The sequence below is a fragment of the Petromyzon marinus genome, unplaced genomic scaffold (assembly GCF_048934315.1).
Source record: "Petromyzon marinus isolate PM22_M1 ecotype Great Lakes invasive population unplaced genomic scaffold, UKy_Petmar_22M1.pri1.0 PM_Scaffold_14, whole genome shotgun sequence".
NCBI classification, from domain to species: Eukaryota; Metazoa; Chordata; class Hyperoartia; order Petromyzontiformes; family Petromyzontidae; genus Petromyzon; species Petromyzon marinus.
In genome coordinates, this window is record NW_027423102.1 from 1,014,723 (window position 1) to 1,035,767 (window position 21,045).

Genomic DNA, 21,045 nt, shown 5'->3' on the forward strand with positions numbered 1-21,045 from the left:
GTTTTACAGATGTAGATGCTACTGGTTCTTCACGTTCTGCAGATGTAGATGCCACTGGTTCTTCACGTTCTGTAGATGTAGATGCCACTGGTTATTCACGTTCTGTAGATGTAGATGCCACTGGTTCGTCACGTTCTACAGATGTAGATGCCACTGGTTCTTCACGTTCTGCAGATGTAGATGCCGCTGGTTCTTCACGTTCTGTAGATGTAGATGCCACTGGTTCTTCACGTTTTGCAGATGTAGATGCCACTGGTTCGTCACGTTTTACAGATGTAGATGCCACTGGTTCTTCACGTTCTTTAGATGTAGATGTCACTGGTTCTTCACGTTCTGTAGATGTAGATGCCACTGGTTATTCACGTTCTGTAGACGAAGATGCCACTGGTTCTTTACGTTCTGTAGATGTAGATGCCACTGGTTTTTCACGTTCTGCAGATGTATATGCCACTGGTTCTTCACGTTATGTAGATGAAGATGCCACTGGTTCTTCACGTTCTGTAGATGTAGATGCCACTGGTTCATCACGTTCTACAGATGTAGATGCCACTGGTTCTTCACGTTCTGTAGATTTAAATGCCACTGCTTCTTCACATTCTGTAGATGTAGAAGCCACTGGTTCGTCACATTCTGTAGACGCAGATGCCACTAGTCCTTCACTTTCTTTAGATGTAGATGCCACTGGTTCTTCACTTTCTGTAGATGTAGATGCCACTGGTTCTTCACGTTCTGTAGTTGTAGATGTCACTGGTCCTTCACATTCTGTAGACGAATAAGCCATTGGTTCTTCACGTTCTGCAGATGTAGATGCCACTGGTTCTTCACTTTCTGTAGATGTAGATGCCACTGGTTCTTCACGTTCTGTAGCTGTAAATCCCACTGATCCTTCACATTCTGTAGACGAATATGCCACTGGTTCTTCACGTTCTGTAGATGTAGATGTCACTGGTTCGTCAAGTTCTACAGATTTTGATGCCACTGGTTCTTCACGTTCTGGAGATATAGATGTCACTGGTTTTTCGCGTTCTGTAGAAGTAGATGCCACTGGTCCTTCACATTCTGTAGACGTAGATGCCACTGGTTCTTCACGTTCTTTAGATGTAGATGTCACTGGTTCTTCACGTTCTGTAGATGTAGATGCCACTGGTTCTTCACGTTCTACAGATGTAGATGCCACTGGTTCTTCACGGTCTGCAGATGTAGATGTCACTGGTTCTTCCCGTTCTGTAGATGTAGACGCCACTGGTTCTTCACATTCTGTAGATGTAGAAGCCACTGGTTCGTTACATTCTGTAGACGCAGATGCCACTGGTTCTTCACATTCTGTAGACGCAGATGCCACTGGTCATTCACGTTCTGTAGACGTAGATGCCACTGGTTCTTCACTTTCTTTAGATGTAGATGCCACTGGTTCTTCACTTTCTGTAGATGTAGATGCCACTGGTTCTTCACGTTCTGTAGATGTAGATGCCACTGGTCCTTCACATTCTGTAGACGAATATGCCATTGATTCTTCACGTTCTGCAGATGTAGATGCCACTGGTTCTTCACTTTCTGTAGATGTATATGCCACTGGTTCTTCACGTTATGTAGATGAAGATGCCACTGGTTCTTCACGTTCTGTAGATGTAGATGCCACTGGTTCATTACGTTCTACAGATGTAGATGCCACTGCTTCTTCACATTCTGTAGATGTAGAAGCCACTGGTTCGTCACATTCTGTAGACGCAGATGCCACTAGTCCTTCACGTTCTGTAGACGTAGATGCCACTGGTTGTTCACTTTCTGTAGATGTAGATGCCACTGGTTCTTCACGTTCTGTCGATGTAGATGCCACTGGTCCTTCACATTCTGTAGACGAATATGCCACTGGTTCTTCACGTTCTGTAGATGTAGATGTCACTGGTTCGTCAAGTTCTACAGATGTAGATGCCACTGGTTCTTCACGTTCTGGAGATATAGATGTCACTGGTTTTTCGCGTTCTGTAGAAGTAGATGCCACTGGTCCTTCACATTCTGTAGACGTAGATGCCACTGGTTCTTCACGTTCTTTAGATATAGATGTCACTGGTTCTTCACGTTCTGTAGATGTAGACGCCACTGGTTCTTCACGTTCTGTAGATGTAGATGCCACTGGTCCCTCACTTTCCGTAGATGTAGATGCCACTGGTTCTTCACGTTCTGCAGATGTAGATGCCACTGGTTCTCCACGTTCTGTAGATGTAGATGCCACTGGTTCTTCACGTTCTGCAGATGTAGATGCCAACGGTTCGTCACGTTCTACAGATGTAGATGCCACTGGTTCTTAACGTTCTGCAGATGTAGATGCCACTGGTCCTTCACCTTCTGTAGACACAGATGCCACTGGTTCTTCACGTTCTACAGATATATATGCCACTGGTTCTTCATGTTCTGCAGATGTAGACGCCATTGGTTTTTCACTTTCTGTAAATGTAAATGCCACTGGTCCGTCACGTTCTGTCGATGCAGATTCCACTGGTTTTTCACGTTCTGTAGATGTAGATGTCACTGGTTCTTCACGTTCTGCAGAAGTAGATGCCACTGGTTCTTCACGTTCTGTAGATGTAGATGCCACTGGTTCTTCACGTTCTGCAGATGTAGATGCCACTGTTCCTTCACGTTCTGTAGACGAAGATGCCACTGGTTCTTCATGTTCTGAGATGTAAATGCCACTGGGTCTTCACGTTCTGCAGATGTATATGCCACTGGTTCTTCACGTTATGTAGATGAAGATGCCACTGGTTCTTCACGTTCTGTAGATGTAGATGCCACTGGTTCATCACGTTCTACAGATGTAGATGCCACTGGTTCTTCACTTTCTGTAGATTTAGATGCCACTGCTTCTTCACATTCTGTAGACGCAGATGCCACTGGTCCTTTACGTTCTGTAGACGTAGATGCCACTGGTTCTTCACTTTCTTTAGATGTAGATGCCACTGGTTCTTCACTTTCTGTAGATGTAGATGCCACTGGTTCTTCACGTTCTGTAGATGTAGATGCCACTGGTACTTCACATTCTGTAGACGAATATGCCACTGGTTCTTCACGTTCTGTAGATGTAGATTCCACTGGTCCTTCACGTTCTGGAGATGTAGATACCACTGGTTCTTCACGTTTTGCAGATGTAGATGCCACTGGTTCGTCACGTTTTACAGATGTAGATGCTACTGGTTCTTCACGTTTTGCAGATGTAGATGCCACTGGTTCTTCACGTTCTGTAGATGTAGATGCCACTGGTTATTCACGTTCTGTAGATGTAGATGCCACTGGTTCGTCACGTTCTACAGATGTAGATGCCACTGGTTCTTCACGTTCTGCAGATGTAGATGCCACTGGTTCTTCACGTTCTGTAGATGCCACTGGTTCTTCACGTTTTGCAGATGTAGATGCCACTGGTTCGTCACGTTTTACAGATGTAGATGCCACTGGTTCTTCACGTTCTTTAGATGTAGATGTCACTGGTTCTTCACGTTCTGTAGATGTAGATGCCACTGGTTATTCACGTTCTGTAGACGAAGATGCCACTGGTTCTTTACGTTCTGTAGATGTAGATGCCACTGGTTTTTCACGTTCTGCAGATGTATATGCCACTGGTTCTTCACGTTATGTAGATGAAGATGCCACTGGTTCTTCACGTTCTGTAGATGTAGATGCCACTGGCTCATCACGTTCTACAGATGTAGATGCCACTGGTTCTTCACGTTCTGTAGATTTAAATGCCACTGCTTCTTCACATTCTGTAGATGTAGAAGCCACTGGTTCGTCACATTCTGTAGACGCAGATGCCACTAGTCCTTCACTTTCTTTAGATGTAGATGCCACTGGTTCTTCACTTTCTGTAGATGTAGATGCCACTGGTTCTTCACGTTCTGTAGATGTAGATGCCACTGGTCCTTCACATTGTGTAGACGAATATGCCATTGGTTCTTCACGTTCTCCAGATGTAGATGCCACTGGTTCTTCACTTTCTGTAGATGTAGATGCCACTGGTTCTTCACGTTCTGTAGATGTAGATGCCACTGGTCCTTCACATTCTGTAGACGAATATGCCACTGGTTCTTCACGTTCTGTAGATGTAGATGTCACTGGTTCGTCAAGTTCTACAGATGTTGATGCCACTGGTTCTTCACGTTCTGGAGATATAGATGTCACTGGTTTTTCGCGTTCTGTAGAAGTAGATGGCACTGGTCCTTCACATTCTGTAGACGTAGATGCCACTGGTTCTTCACGTTCTTTAGATGTAGATGTCACTGGTTCTTCACGTTCTGTAGATGTAGATGCCACTGGTTCTTCACGTTCTGTAGATGTAGAAGCCACTGGTTCGTCACATTCTGTAGACGCAGATGCCACTAGTCCTTCACGTTCTGTAGACGTAGATGCCACTGGTTGTTCACTTTCTGTAGATGTAGATGCCACTGGTTCTTCACGTTCTGTAGATGTAGATGCCACTGGTCCTTCACATTCTGTAGACGAATATGCCACTGGTTCTTCACGTTCTGTAGATGTAGATGTCACTGGTTCGTCAAGTTCTACAGATGTAGATGCCACTGGTTCTTCACGTTCTGGAGATATAGATGTCACTGGTTTTTCGCGTTCTGTAGAAGTAGATGCCACTGGTCCTTCACATTCTGTAGACGTAGATGCCACTGGTTCTTCACGTTCTGTAGATGTAGATGCCACTGGTCCCTCACGTTCCGTAGATGTAGATGCCACTGGTTCTTCACGTTCTGCAGATGTAGATGCCACTGGTTCTCCACGTTCTGTAGATGTAGATGCCACTGGTTCTTCACGTTCTGCAGATGTAGATGCCAACAGTTCGTCACGTTCTACAGATGTAGATGCCACTGGTTCTTAACGTTCTGCAGATGTAGATGCCACTGGTCCTTCACGTTCTGTAGACACAGATGCCACTGGTTCTTCACGTTCTACAGATATATATGCCACTGGTTCTTCATGTTCTGCAGATGTAGACGCCATTGGTTTTTCACGTTCTGTAAATGTAGATGCCACTGGTCCGTCACGTTCTGTCGATGCAGATTCCACTGGTTTTTCACGTTCTGTAGATGTAGATGTCACTGGTTCTTCACGTTCTGCAGAAGTAGATGCCACTGGTTCTTCACGTTCTGTAGATGTAGATGTCACTGGTTCTTCACGTTGTGCAGATGTAGATGCCACTGTTCCTTCACGTTCTGTAGAGGAAGATGCCACTGGTTCTTCATGTTCTGTAGATGTAAATGCCACTGGGTCTTCACGTTCTGCAGATGTATATGCCACTGGTTCTTCACGTTATGTAGATGAAGATGCCACTGGTTCTTCACGTTCTGTAGATGTAGATGCCACTGGTTCATCACGTTCTACAGATGTAGATGCTACTGGTTCTTCACTTTCTGTAGATTTAGATGCCACTGCTTCTTCACATTCTGTAGACGCAGATGCCACTGGTCCTTCACGTTCTGTAGACGTAGATGCCACTGGTTCTTCACTTTCTTTAGATGTAGATGCCACTGGTTCTTCACTTTCTGTAGATGTAGATGCCACTGGTTTTTCACGTTCTGTAGATGTAGATGCCACTGGTCCTTCACATTCTGTAGACGAATATGCCATTGGTTCTTCACGTTCTGCAGATGTAGATGCCACTGGTTCTTCACTTTCTGTAGATGTAGATGCCACTGGTTCTTCACGTTCTGTAGCTGTAGATGCCACTGATCCTTCACATTCTGTAGACGAATATGCCACTGGTTCTTCACGTTCTGTAGATGTAGATGTCACTGGTTCGTCAAGTTCTACAGATGTTGATGCCACTGGTTCTTCACGTTCTGGAGATATAGATGTAACTGGTTTTTCGTCTTCTGTAGAAGTAGATGCCACTGGTCCTTCACATTCTGTAGACGTAGATGCCACTGGTTCTTCACGTTCTTTAGATGTAGATATCACTGGTTCTTCACGTTCTGTAGATGTAGATGCCACTGGTTCTTCACGTTCTACAGATGTAGATGCCACTGGTTCTTCACGGTCTGCAGATGTAGATATCACTGGTTCTTCACGTTCTGTAGATGTAGACGCCACTGGTTCTTCACATTCTGTAGATGTAGAAGCCACTGGTTCGTTACATTCTGTAGACGCAGATGCCACTGGTTCTTCACATTCTGTAGACGCAGATGCCACTGGTCATTCACGTTCTATAGACGTAGATGCCACTGGTTCTCAACGTTCTGTAGATGTAGATGCCACTGGTTCTTCACGTTCTGCAGATGTAGATGCCAACGGTTCGTCACGTTCTACAGATGTAGATGCCACTGGTTCTTAACGTTCTGCAGATGTAGATGCCACTGGTCCTTCACGTTCTGTAGACACAGATGCCACTGGTTCTTCACGTTCTACAGATATATATGCCACTGGTTCTTCATGTTCTGCAGATGTAGACGCCATTGGTTTTTCACGTTCTGTAAATGTAGATGCCACTGGTCCTTCACGTTCTGTCGATGCAGATTCCACTGTTTTTTCACGTTCTGTAGATGTAGATGTCACTGGTTCTTCACGTTCTGCAGAAGTAGATGCCACTGGTTCTTCACGTTCTGTAGATGTAGATGCCACTGGTTATTCACGTTCTGCAGATGTAGATGCCACTGTTCCTTCACGTTCTGTAGACGAAGATGCCACTGGTTCTTCATGTTCTGCAGATGTATATGCCACTGGTTCTTCACGTTATGTAGATGAAGATGCCACTGGTTCTTCACGTTCTGTAGATGTAGATGCCACTGGTTCATCACGTTCTACAGATGTAGATGCCACTGGTTCTTCACTTTCTGTAGATTTAGATGCCACTGCTTCTTCACATTCTGTAGACGCAGATGCCACTGGTCCTTCACGTTCTGTAGACGTAGATGCCACTGGTTCTTCACTTTCTGTAGATGTAGATGCCACTGGTTCTTCACTTTCTGTAGATGTAGATGCCACTGGTTCTTCACGTTCTGTAGATGTAGATGCCACTGGTCCTTCACATTCTGTAGACGAATATGCCATTGGTTCTTCACGTTCTGCAGATGTAGATGACACTGGTTCTTCACTTTCTGTAGATGTAGATGCCACTGGTTCTTCACGTTCTGTAGCTGTAGATGCCACTGGTCCTTCACATTCTGTAGACGAATATGCCACTGCTTCTTCACGTTCTGTAGGTGTAGATGTTACTGGTTCGTCAAGTTCTACAGATGTAAATGCCACTGGTTCTTCACGTTCTGGAGATATAGATGTCACTGGTTTTTCGCGTTCTGTAGAAGTAGATGCCACTGGTCCTTCACATTCTGTAGACGTAGATGCCACTGGTTCTTCACGTTCTGCAGATGTAGATGCCGCTGGTTCTCCACGTTCTGTAGATGTAGATGTAGATGCCACTGGTTCTTCACGTTCTGCAGATGTAGATGCCAACGGTTCGTCACGTTCTACAGATGTAGATGCCACTGGTTCTTCACGTTCTGCAGATGTAGATGCCACTGGTCCTTCACGTTCTGTAGACACAGATGCCACTGGTTCTTCACGTTCTACAGATATAGATGCCACTGGTCCTTCACGTTCTGTAGACGCAGATGCCACTAGTTCTTCACGTGTTGTAGATGTAGATGCCACTGGTTCTTCACGTTCTACAGATGTAGATGCCACTGGTTCTTTATGTTCTACAGATGTAGATGCCACTGGTTCTTCACGGTCTGCAGATGTAGATGCCACTGGTTCTTCACGTTCTGCAGATGTAGATGCCACTGGTTCTTCACGTTCTATAGATGTAGATGCCACTGGTCCTTCACGTTCTGTAGATGCAGATTCCACTGGTTCTTCACGTTCTGTAGATGGAGATGTCACTGGTTCTTCACGTTCTGCAGAAGTAGATGCCACTGGTTCTTCACGTTCTGTAGATGCCACTGGTTCTTCACGTTCTGCAGATGTAGATGCCACTGGTCCTTCACGTTCTGTAGACGAAGATGCCACTGGTTCTTCACGTACTGTAGATGTAGATGACACTGGTTCTTCACATTCTGCAGATGTATATGCCACTGGTTTTTCACGTTATGTAGATGAAGATGCCACTGGTTCTTCACGTTCTGTAGATGTAGATGCCACTAGTTCATCACGTTCTACAGATGTAGATGCCACTGGTTCTTCACGTTCTGTAGATTTAGATGCCACTGCTTCTTCACATTCTGTAGAGGTAGAAGCCACTGGTTCGTTACATTCTGTAGACGCAGATGCCACTGGTTCTTCACATTCTGTAGACGCAGATGCCACTGGTCCTTCACGTTCTGTAGACGTAGATGCCACTGGTTCTTCACTTTCTGTAGATGTAGATGCCACTGGTTCTTCACTTTCTGTAGATGTAGATGCCATTGGTTCTTCACGTTCTGTAGATGTAGATGCCACTGGTCCTTCACATTCTGTAGAGGAATATGCCATTGGTTCTTCACGTTCTGCAGATGTACATGTCACTGGTTCGTCAAGTTCTACAGATGTAGATGCCACTGGTTCGTCAAGTTCTACAGATGTAGATGCCACTGGTTCTTCACGTTCTGGAGATTTAGATGTCACTGGTTTTTCGCGTTCTGTAGATGTAGATGCCACTGGTCCTTCACATTCTGTAGACGTAGATGCCACTGGTTCTTCACGTTCTTTAAATGTAGATGTCACTGGTTCTTCACATTTTGTAGATGTAGACGCCACTGGTTCTTGACGTTATGTAGATGTAGATACCACTGGTCCTTCATGTTCTGTAGATGTAGATACCACTGGTTCTTCACGTTTTGCAGATGTAGATGCCACTGGTTCGTCACGTTCTAAAGATGTAGATGCCACTGGTTCTTCACGTTCTGCAGATATAGATGCCACTGGTCCTTCACGTTCTGTAGACGAAGATGCCACTGGTTCTTTACGTTCTGTAGATGTAGATGCCACTGGTTCGTTACATTCTGTAGACGCAGATTCCACTGGTTCTTCACATTCTGTAGACGCAGATGCCACTGATTCTTCACATTCCGTAGACGCAGATGCAACTGGTTCTTCACGTTCTGTAGATGTAGATGTCACTGGTTCGTCAAGTTCTACAGATGTAGATGCCACTGGTTCTTCACGTTTCTAGAGATATAGATGTCACTGTTTTTTTGCGTTCTGTAGAAGTAGATGCCACTGGTCCTTCACATTCTGTAGATGTAGATGCCACTGGTTCTTCACGTTCTTTAGATGTAGATGTCACTGGTTCGTCAAGTTCTACAGATGTAGATGCCACTGGTTCTTCACGTTCTGGAGATATAGATGTCACTGGTTTTTCGCGTTCTGTAGATGTAGATGCTACTAGTCCTTCACATTCTGTAGACGTAGATGCCACTTGTTCTTCACGTTCTTTAAATGTAGATGTCACTGGTTCTTCACGTTCTGTAGATGTAGACGCCACTGGTTCTTCACGCTCTGTAGATGTAGATGCCACTGGTCCTTCACGTTCTGTAGATGTAGATACCACTGGTTCTTCACGTTTTGCAGATGTAGATGCCACTGGTTCGTCACGTTATACAGATGTAGATGCCTCTGGTTCTTTACGTTCTGCATATGTAGATGCCACTAGTTCTTCACGTTCTGTAGATGTAGATGCCACTGGTTCTTCACGTTCTCTAGATGTAGATGCCACTGGTTCGTCACGTTCTAAAGATGTAGATGCCACTGGTTCTTCACGTTCTGCAGATGTAGATGCCACTGGTCCTTCATGTTCTGTAGACGAAGATGCCACTGGTTCTTTACGTTCTGTAGATGTAGATGCCACTGGTTCTTCACGTTCTGCAGATGTGTATGCCATTGGTTCTTCACGTTATGTAGATGAAGATGCCACTGGTTCTTCACGTTCTGTAGATGTAGATGCCACTGGTTCATCACGGTCTACAGATGTAGATGCCACTGCTTCTTCACATTCTGTAGATGTAGAAGCCACTGGTTCCCACATTCTGTAGACGCAGATGCCACTGGTTCTTCACATTCTGTAGACGCAGATGCCACTGGTCCTTCACGTTCTGTAGACGTAGATGCCACTGGTTCTTCACTTTCTGTAGATGTAGATGCCACTGGTTCTTCACGTTCTGTAGATGTAGATGCCACTGGTCCTTCACATTCTTTAGACGAATATGCCACTGGTTCTTCACGTTCTGTAGATGTTGATGTCACTGGTTCGTCAAGTTCTACAGATGTAGATGCCACTGGTTCTTCACGTTCTGGAGATATAGATGTCACTGGTTTTTCGCGTTCTGTAGATGCCACTGGTCCTTCACATTCTGTAGACGTAGATGCCACTGGTTCTTCACGTTCTTTAGATGTAGATGTCACTGGTTCTTCACGTTCTGTAGATGTAGATGCCACTGGTTCTCCACGTTCTGTAGATGTAGATGTAGATGCCACTGGTTCTTCACGTTCTGCAGATGTAGATGTCACTGGTTCGTCACGTTCTACAGATGTAGATGCCACTGGTTCTTCACGTTCTGCAGATGTAGATGCCACTGGTCCTTCACGTTCTGTAGAAGAAGATGCCACTGGTTCTTCACGTTCTGTAGATGTAGACGCCATTGGTTCTTCACGTTCTGTAGACAAAGATGCCACTGGTTCTTCACGTTCTACAGATATAGATGCCACTGGTTCTTCACATTCTGTAGACGCAGATGCAACTGGTTTTTCACGTTCTGTAGACGTAGATGCCACTGATCCTTCACATTCTGTAGACGAATATGCCACTGGTTCTTCACGTTCTGTAGATGTAGATGTCACTGGTTCGTCAAGTTCTACAGATGTAGATGCCACTGGTTCTTCACGTTTCTAGAGATATAGATGTCACTGGTTTTTTGCGTTCGGTAGAAGTAGATGCCACTGGTCCTTCACATTCTGTAGATGTAGATGCCACTGGTTCTTCACGTTCTTTAGATGTAGATGTCACTGGTTCGTCAAGTTCTACAGATGTAGATGCCACTGGTTCTTCACGTTCTGTAGACGAAGATGCCACTGGTTCTTCACGTACTGTAGATGTAGATGACACTGGTTCTTCACATTCTGCAGATGTATATGCCACTGGTTTTTCACGTTATGTAGATGAAGATGCCACTGGTTCTTCACGTTCTGTAGATGTAGATGCCACTAGTTCATCACGTTCTACAGATGTAGATGCCACTGGTTCTTCACGTTCTGTAGATTTAGATGCCACTGCTTCTTCACATTCTGTAGAGGTAGAAGCCACTGGTTCGTTACATTCTGTAGACGCAGATGCCACTGGTTCTTCACATTCTGTAGACGCAGATGCCACTGGTCCTTCACGTTCTGTAGACGTAGATGCCACTGGTTCTTCACTTTCTGTAGATGTAGATGCCACTGGTTCTTCACTTTCTGTAGATGTAGATGCCACTGGTTCTTCACGTTCTGTAGATGTAGATGCCACTGGTCCTTCACATTCTGTAGAGGAATATGCCATTGGTTCTTCACGTTCTGCAGATGTAGATGTCACTGGTTCGTCAAGTTCTACAGATGTAGATGCCACTGGTTCTTCACGTTCTGGAGAATTAGATGTCACTGGTTTTTCGCGTTCTGTAGATGTAGATGCCACTGGTCCTTCACATTCTGTAGACGTAGATGCCACTGGTTCTTCACGTTCTTTAAATGTAGATGTCACTGGTTCTTCACATTTTGTAGATGTAGACGCCACTGGTTCTTGACGTTATGTAGATGTAGATACCACTGGTTCTTCACGTTTTGCAGATGTAGATGCCACTGGTTCGTCACGTTCTAAAGATGTAGATGCCACTGGTTCTTCACGTTCTGCAGATATAGATGCCACTGGTCCTTCACGTTCTGTAGACGAAGATGCCACTGGTTCTTTACGTTCTGTAGATGTAGATGCCACTGGTTCGTTACATTCTGTAGACGCAGATTCCACTGGTTCTTCACATTCTGTAGACTCAGATGCCACTGGTTCTTCACATTCTGTAGACGCAGATGCAACTGGTTTTTCACGTTCTGTAGACGTAGATGCCACTGATCCTTCACATTCTGTAGACGAATATGCCACTGGTTCTTCACGTTCTGTAGATGTAGATGTCACTGGTTCGTCAAGTTCTACAGATGTAGATGCCACTGGTTCTTCACGTTTCTAGAGATATAGATGTCACTGGTTTTTTGCGTTCTGTAGAAGTAGATGCCACTGGTCCTTCACATTCTGTAGATGTAGATGCCACTGGTTCTTCACGTTCTTTAGATGTAGATGTCACTGGTTCGTCAAGTTCTACAGATGTAGATGCCACTGGTTCTTCACGTTCTGGAGATATAGATGTCACTGGTTTTTCGCGTTCTGTAGATGTAGATGCTTCTAGTCCTTCACATTCTGTAGACGTAGATGCCACTTGTTCTTCACGTTCTTTAAATGTAGATGTCACTGGTTCTTCACGTTCTGTAGATGTAGACGCCACTGGTTCTTCACGCTCTGTAGATGTAGATGCCACTGGTCCTTCACGTTCTGTAGATGTAGATACCACTGGTTCTTCACGTTTTGCAGATGTAGATGCCACTGGTTCGTCAAGTTATACAGATGTAGATGCCTCTGGTTCTTTACGTTCTGCATATGTAGATGCCACTAGTTCTTCACGTTCTGTAGATGTAGATGCCACTGGTTCTTCACGTTCTCTAGATGTAGATGCCACTGGTTCGTCACGTTCTAAAGATGTAGATGCCACTGGTTCTTCACGTTCTGCAGATGTAGATGCCACTGGTCCTTCATGTTCTGTAGACGAAGATGCCACTGGTTCTTTACGTTCTGTAGATGTAGATGCCACTGGTTCTTCACGTTCTGCAGATGTATATGCCATTGGTTCTTCACGTTATGTAGATGAAGATGCCACTGGTTCTTCACGTTCTGTAGATGTAGATGCCACTGGTTCATCACGTTCTACAGATGTAGATGCCACTGCTTCTTCACATTCTGTAGATGTAGAAGCCACTGGTTCGTCACATTCTGTAGACGCAGATGCCACTGGTTCTTCACATTCTGTAGACGCAGATGCCACTGGTCCTTCACGTTCTGTAGACGTAGATGCCACTGGTTCTTCACTTTCTGTAGATGTAGATGCCACTGGTTCTTCACGTTCTGTAGATGTAGATGCCACTGGTCCTTCACATTCTTTAGACGAATATGCCACTGGTTCTTCACGTTCTGTAGATGTTGATGTCACTGGTTCGTCAAGTTCTACAGATGTAGATGCCACTGGTTCTTCACGTTCTGGAGATATAGATGTCACTGGTTTTTCGCGTTCTGTAGATGCCACTGGTCCTTCACATTCTGTAGACGTAGATGCCACTGGTTCTTCACGTTCTTTAGATGTAGATGTCACTGGTTCTTCACGTTCTGTAGATGTAGATGCCACTGGTTCTCCACGTTCTGTAGATGTAGATGTAGATGCCACTGGTTCTTCACGTTCTGCAGATGTAGATGCCACTGGTTCGTCACGTTCTACAGATGTAGATGCCACTGGTTCTTCACGTTCTGCAGATGTAGATGCCACTGGTCCTTCACGTTCTGTAGAAGAAGATGCCACTGGTTCTTCACGTTCTGTAGATGTAGACGCCATTGGTTCTTCACGTTCTGTAGACACAGATGCCACTGGTTCTTCACGTTCTACAGATATAGATGCCACTGGTTCTTCATGTTCTGCAGATTTAGACGCCATTGGTTTTTCACGTTCTGTAAATGTAGATGCCACTGGTCCTTCACGTTCTGTAGACGCAGATGCCACTGGTTCTTCACGTTCTGTAGATGTAGATGCCACTGGTTCTTCACGTTCTACAGATGTAGATGCCACTGGTTCTTCACGTTCTACAGATGTAGATGCCACTGGTTCTTCACAGTCTGCAGATGTAGATTCCACTGGTTCTTCACGTTCTGCAGATGTAGATGCCACTGGTTCTTCACGTTCTGTAGATGTAGATGCCACTGGTCCTTCACGTTCTGTAGATGCAGATTCCACTGGTTCTTCACGTTCTGTAGATGTAGATGCCACTGGTTCTTCACGTTCTGCAGATGTAGATGCCACTGGTTATTCACGTTCTGCAGATGTAGATGCCACTGGTTCTTCACATTCAGCAGATGTAGATTACCACTGGTTCTTCACGTTCTGCAGATGTAGATGCCACGACCGCCATCTATCGAACTTATGAACTCTCGGTTCTGAACAGCAGCAACTGGAGCGTACGGACTGGGTTTGGTTCGTATCTCTGATAGTTCGCAAGCTGAACGTTCATAAGTAGAGGTAGTTACCGTACATAGACGTACAGTCCTAGAGAGTGTTCGACGCCTTGACCCCGCTGAGTGTGAATCCTCTCTCTCCCTGCCGCTCGCTCCCCATCCAGGGCAACATTCTGGTGAAAAACATCGCGAGCCGCGTTGCCAGAGTCACCGACTTTGGCTTCAGCTTCTTTGTGGACCGTCCACGTGAGTGGTGACCCTCATACACCTGCACTTGTGTGTGTGGGTGTGTGTGGGTGTGTGGGTGTGTGTGTGGGTGTGTGTGTGGGTGTCTGTGTGTGTGGGTGTGTGGGTGTGTGTAGTGGGTGTCTGTGTGTGTGTGTGGGTGTGTGGGTGTGTGGGTGTGGGTGTGTGGGTGTGTGGGTGTGTGGTTATGGGTGTGTGGGTGTGTGAGTGGGTGTGTGTGTGTGGGTGTGTGGGTGTCTGTGTGCGGGTTTCTCCTCCCACCCACCCACCCACCACCGCCCCCCACACACGCGCACGTACCCAGTCCACATTCACCATCACCGCCGCTGTCGCTTGCCGTCGTCCGCACAGCCTCGCACGTGGGAGGCACCCTCGTCTACGTGGCGCCCGAGGTGCTGCTGGGCTACCCGGTCACCTGCGCCGCGGACACGTGGTCCCTGGGCTGCACCGTCGCCAAGATGGCCACCGGCAGGGACCTCTTCCTCTCCTTCGGCCGCGACGACCACCTGGCATGCTGCATCGAGGTGACCGGGGAGCCTCCTTGGGGGAAAGGGGGGGGGACACCTCAAGCGGGAGACTTGGCCCAGACCGGCCCCGCAGACATCCACCCAGCCAGTCACCCAGCCAGACACCCAGCCAGCCACACAGCCAGACACCCAGCCAGCCACCCAGTCAGACACCCAGCCAGTCACCCAGTCAGACACCCAGCCAGTCACGCAGCCAGTCACCCAGTCAGACACCCAGCTAGACACCCAGCTAGTCACCCAGCCAGTCACCTGGCCAGTTACCCAGTCAGACACCCAGCCAGTCACGCAGCCAGTCATCCAGCCAGTCACGCTGCCAGACACCCAGCCAGTCACGCTGCCAGACACCCAGTCAGACACCCAGCCAGTTACCCAGCCAGACACCCAGCCAGTCACCTGGCCAGTTACCCAGCCAGTCACCTGACCAGTTACCCAGCCAGTCACCCAGCCAGACACGCAGCCAGTGACCCAGCCAGTCACCCAGCCAGTCACCCAGCCAGTCACCCAGCCCGATACACAGCCACCCGGCCAGCCACCTGACCAGTCACCCAGTCAGTCACCCAGTAAGTCACCCAGCCAATCACCCAGCCAGACACCCAGACAAATACGCAGTTACCCAGCCAGTCACCCAGCCAGTGACCCACCGACTCGCCAAACCCACCGACCGACCCACTCACCCACCCACCTACCAACCCACCTACCTACCGACACACCCACCCACCTACCAACCTATCTACCCACCTACACACTCACCCACCCACCTACCAACCTACCCACCTATCTACCCACCTACGCACCCATAATGCTCAATGTGACAATGTCACATAGAGATCTTTTTCTGCCGTACGGCCGATGAGAAATAGCTACGTAGCTCTGTGGGCGCCTTACCTGGTTAAAGAAAAATAGTTTAGCTGTAGCTTGGGTCCCTGTGTAGGTCACTGTCCTTCTATATGAGTCTCTAGATCTCCAAGGTGCTCTGTATGGGTCTCTGTGAGTTCCTTTTGTTCTTTGTAAGTCTATGGGTCTCTATGGGTCTCTGTATGGGTCTCTGTGAGTCCCTATTGTTCTATGTAAGTATATGGGTCTCTATGGGTCTCTGTATGGGTCTCTGTGAGTCCTTATTGTTCTATATAAGTATATGGGTCTCTATGGGTCTATGTATGGGTCTCTGTGAGTCCCTATTGTTCTATGTAAGTCTATGGGTCTCTATGGGTCTCTGTATGGGTTTCTGTGAGTCCCTATGGTTCTATGTGAGTCTCTGAATCTCTGTCGGTCTCTATGCATCTATGTATGGGTCTCTAGGAGTCCCTATGTTTCTATATGTCTCTGAATCTCTATGGGTCTCTCTGTGTAACACGCGTGTAACATGCGTGTAACACGCGTGTAACATGCGTGTAAAATGCATGTAACAAGCGTGTCTCTCTTTGTCGCTGTCTTGAAATGGTTGTGCAGATCCTGGGCATGCCTCCAAAAGAAATGGTGGAGAGATCTCGCAACAAAGAGCACTTCTTTGGTGAGTAGAAGGGTGGTGTGGTGGTGGTGTGGTGGTGGTGCTGTGTTGGTGGTGGTTCAGTGGTGGTGGTGTCGTGGTGTGGTGTGTTGTTGATGTGGTGGTGGCGATGGTGGTGGTGTGGTGGTGGGGGGGGCCTGGGGGGAGCGGTAGGGAGGAGGTGGTGGTTGGGGTTTGGGCCCACTCAATTACGACCTGGGTTGGGGTTGATAAGCAACCCAAGTATGGATAGGTGGGTCGATAGGTTGGTGGGTGGGTAGGTGGGTGGGTGAGTTGGTGGATAGGTCGGGTGGTAGGTGGGTTGAGTGGATAGGTAGTTAGGTGAGTAAGTGGGTGGGTGGGAGTCGGTGTGGGTGGGTGAGTTGATATGTTGTTGACGTGGTGGTTAGTGACACTGTGCGTGTGTCTGTCTCTCTCTCCCTGTCTCTCTCTTTATCTCTTTATGTGTCTCTCTCTGTGTCTCTGTCTCTCTCTGCCTCTCTCTCTATCTCTCTGTCTCTCTCTGTCTCTCTCCCTGTCTCTCTATCCATCTCTCTCTATCTCTCTATCTCTGTCTATCTGTGTCTCTCTCTGTCTCTCTCGCTCTCCTGCAGACCGATTCGGCCATCCTCTCTGCCCGGCCACGAAGCGTCACCCGGGAAGCATTCCCCTGCATTTCGTGCTGTGGGGATGTGGAGCTCAGCTCGTGAACTTTATCAGAAACTGCCTACAGTAAGAACAAAGACAAAGATCCCCCATGTAGCCTCTAGCAGGCTGTAGGGGCAAGTGCTGTTAGTAGTAGCGAGTAGCAGCACCTACACACAGACAAAATCCCCCGTGTAGCCTCTAGCAGACTGTAGGGGCAAGTGCTGTTAGTAGTAGCGAGTAGCAGCATCTATGAAGGCCGGTGCTGTGGCACACACAGAGGGGGTGGGTGGCCAGCACCACGCCCGGCCGCCTTTGTCTCAGGGTTGGAGATGTTTACACACCGCACCAGGTACTCTTTTGAGGCTGAGTCGACCGAGGGGAGGACCAGGACCGGTTGTTCAGATAATCGCAGTCACTGGTGTTGGCTGTGAGCGGGAATCGAACACGTACACACACGTACACACACTCACACGCCACTAAGTGGCAGTGATGTCACCACGACGCTTGTGCCAGGCCATGTGCACCTTGAGGCCACGTGAAGTGTCGAACGCCCGCCCGCTGGCAGGAGGTCACGGGGCAGACCCAGGTGCCACAGGTCGACTGACTGAGATGACTGGCTGATGCACCACCTGTGCCCCCTACTGTGCCAACCTGCTGTGCTTTAGCCACCCGGCGCTCCGCTCGTTGTTGTGAGCGTCGCTCCTCCGCCCTCTGTTGTTGTTGGAGGGCGACTGCCTCCAACTGCCCAGTAGCGTCCTTCACGAGCCTCCTGCACAGAGGCCGATCTTGACACCGCTGGTACCAGTCATCAGCAAGTCCACTCAGCTCCACGTCCTCCTGTACCACGTCACTCCATCTCTTCTCTAGCCCGTGCCGTGCCCGTTTAGCCCCCTCAATCCGGCTGAACAAAAGCTGTTTCAGCATGCGGTGGCTGGGCATGCGGGCTACATGACCCAGCCATCGCAGCCTTGCCCGCCGGAGGAGCTCACCGATGGGACCTTGCCCAGATCTTTCAAGGATTTGTGAGCTCCTCACACAATCCAGTCTGGTTAAACCCAAGATGGATCGTAGGCAGGCCAGCCTAAATGTTTCTAACCGGCAAAGATGTTCCATTAGGGGGGTCCACGTTTCGCAAGCGTAGAGAAGGGAGGGAATGACGGTGGCCGAGAAGACCTGAAGCTTAGTGCGGAGCGAGAGACCAGGTAGCTTCCACACAGCGTTACGCAACCAATTAAAAGATATTGCCGCTCGACTGATTCGGAGTGAGACCTCTGCTGTTAAACTGGAGCCGGTCATAAGCACACTGCCCAGGTATGGGAAACTCTCCACTCGCTCCACAACTGCCCCATCACCGATTGGGAGTTGTGGGGGTGGAGTGTCCGATGGTACAATACCCAGGCAGGTGCTTAGTTTGGGTGGGGCTGATGGTAAGGCCCCACCTCTTAGTGGTACGCTCCAGTCTCAGCAGCAGCGTCTCCAACTCCTCCTCTGAATGAGCAGCTATTACCCAATCATCAGCATACATAACGTGGTTGAGCAATACGGAGCCATCCCTTGACCGCACCCGGGCATCGATCAGCCTCCCATTATATCTGTACCATATAGAGATTCCCCCGGTACAGCTATTGAAGGCTTCACGAACTATGTGGTCAAAATAGATGTTAAATAATGTGGGAGCCAGAGGACATCCCTGTCGCACCCCAAGGTGTACAGGTAATGGCTCTGACTCCCGGCCACGTAGTTTTACCCGGGCCCGCTCACCATCATGAAGGTCCTTAATGATCGTGAGCAGAGCGTCAGGTACTCCAAAAGCACGAAGAACAACCCAGAGCCCAGGCCTACTGATGGTATCATAGGCCTTGACCAGGTCAATAAAGCAGAGATGTAGGTCTTGTTGGAATTCCCTACACCTCTGCTGTAGCAGACGGACAGAAAATATGGCATCTGTGCAGGACCGCCCTTTCCTGAAACCACATTGGGGCTCCGCAAGCCTCTCCTCAGCGTGCCTGGCAAGGCGATGCTGAATAATCCTTGCCAGGACCTTTCCCGGCACACTGAGGAGTGAGATGCCCCTGTAGTTGTTACAGTCTGTGCGGTCCCCCTTCTTAAAAAGGGGGACTACCAGGGCATCCTTCCAATCCTGCGGAACCCGTCCAGTGGTCCAGACTGTTGTTATGATGTCATATAGGGCAGTCTGTGCACAAACGCCACCCTCCCTCAGCATTTCGCATGGGAGATCATCTCTGCCCGCTGCCTTTCCTGGTCTCAGACTCCGGATCGCCTTCAGTACTTCCTCAACAGATGGCACCTCAGCCAGCCACTCACAGGGGGTGACTTCTTCCAATATTTGAGGCACCGCAGCCTCAGCAGGGTCATCCTCACTTTGTGCCACGATGTTTTCCTGGCTGAGGGATTTTCCCTCCCCCAGGACCTCACAGAAATGCCCAGCAAATCTGCAAACCTATTCCTGGGGGTTGGAGATTAGATCACCGTTTTTTCCCCTAATGATGGTAATAGGTGTGGCGCTGCAGGTTACTTTTTTGATGGAGTTAAATAGAGATTTGTGATCACGGGCCACGGAGACAGACTCCATCTCCTCAGCAACCCGCGACCACCACCCATCCTTGCAGCGCCTCACGGCTCTCCGAACCTCCGAGCGAAGGCTGCGGTAAGCCTCCTCATTCTCTGACGTGGGATTCTGTAGCCGATGACAGTGGGCCTGTCGTTTTTTCTCAACCATCCTGAACACCTTCTCTGTCAGCCAGGGTCTCTGGGGAGGTCTGGACCGCGTACCCAAAGCAGCCATTGCAGCTGCATGAGTCACAGTCCTAAACCTCGCCCATTTCCCCTCGACATCAGGAGGAGTCGGGGACGATGCCAATCCCAGCCGCAAGCGATGATTAAATTCTCGCTTGCAACTTTCATCAGATAACTGAGACCAGGCCACTTTAGGTTGGCATGGGGTCCTGGGTGTACACCCACCACCGGAGTGGAAGAATGGCAGGCGCATCTTACATATGACTAGTCAATGGTCAGAGGGCAGATCAGCTCCACGGTAGATCCTGGTGTCAAGGACATGGGCTCGCATCCGCTGGTCCGTAACTATGTAGTCCAGCAGATGTTCTTGCTTGGACCCGGCATGCATCCATGATGTTGTGTGGATGCGCCGATGCCAGAACAGCGTGTTGGTAATTACAAGCCCATGGGCTGCACAAAAATCTAGCAGCCTCCTACCGTTGTTATTGAGCTGATCTGGCCCATGCCCTTCAATCACTCCAGACCAGGTGCCAGCATCATGACCAACTCGGCCATTGAAGTCACCCAACATGATGACTCTATCCCGAGGGGCCACTTTAGCCAGCACCTGTGACAGGAGGTCATAGAAGGCATCTGACTCATTGGCTTTGCCTGCATCCTTTCACGGATGTTCATCTTCGGTGGGGGCATAAGTAACCACGACCACCATTCCTCGCCTCCGGTTGATGGGAAGGCGAGCCCAAAGTAGCCTGGGGCTTACAGCTTCCCACACCTCACCGCCACGCTCCCACGCCCCCTTCGTTCTTTTGTTCAACAGAAGAGCCACATCCTGTTGTTTGGCAGTCTGCTGCCCCGAGTAGAGGACTGTCCACCCATCATGGTGGCAGGAGCCAGAACCGGTCCACCGGACCTCCTGAATGCCACAGAGATCCAGGCGGTACCGGTCCAGCTCCCGACAGAGGAGTGGCAGCCTCTCCTCCGCAGTGAGCGTTCGAACATTCCACGTTGCCACCCGTAGTGGTTTTTCGTTGTTTCTGGAGGAGCCCCGAGGGTAGATATTCAATCTCCTGGCTCCGCCAATTGGGGTTTGGCCAGGAGACGTCATAGACGCCTGGCCCCCC

At 48.5% G+C, this 21,045-nt stretch overlaps 1 protein-coding gene across 2 annotated transcripts in view; it reads left to right on the forward strand.

The window, feature by feature from the left end:
- LOC142922687 (dual specificity tyrosine-phosphorylation-regulated kinase 4-like) overlaps positions 1-21,045 on the forward strand; it is a 100,201-nt gene that overhangs the window by 78,169 nt on the left and 987 nt on the right. The window contains exons 4-7 of one of the 2 annotated variants that reach the window (XM_076063515.1): positions 14,425-14,506; positions 14,858-15,030; positions 16,483-16,543; positions 17,134-17,251. In XM_076063515.1, coding sequence (XP_075919630.1) covers positions 14,425-14,506; positions 14,858-15,030; positions 16,483-16,543; positions 17,134-17,251 — 434 coding nt within the window. Of the gene's footprint in view, positions 1-14,424; positions 14,507-14,857; positions 15,756-16,482; positions 16,544-17,133; positions 17,252-21,045 lie in introns of those variants that run through there. The other variant, XM_076063514.1, reaches the window with a different exon arrangement.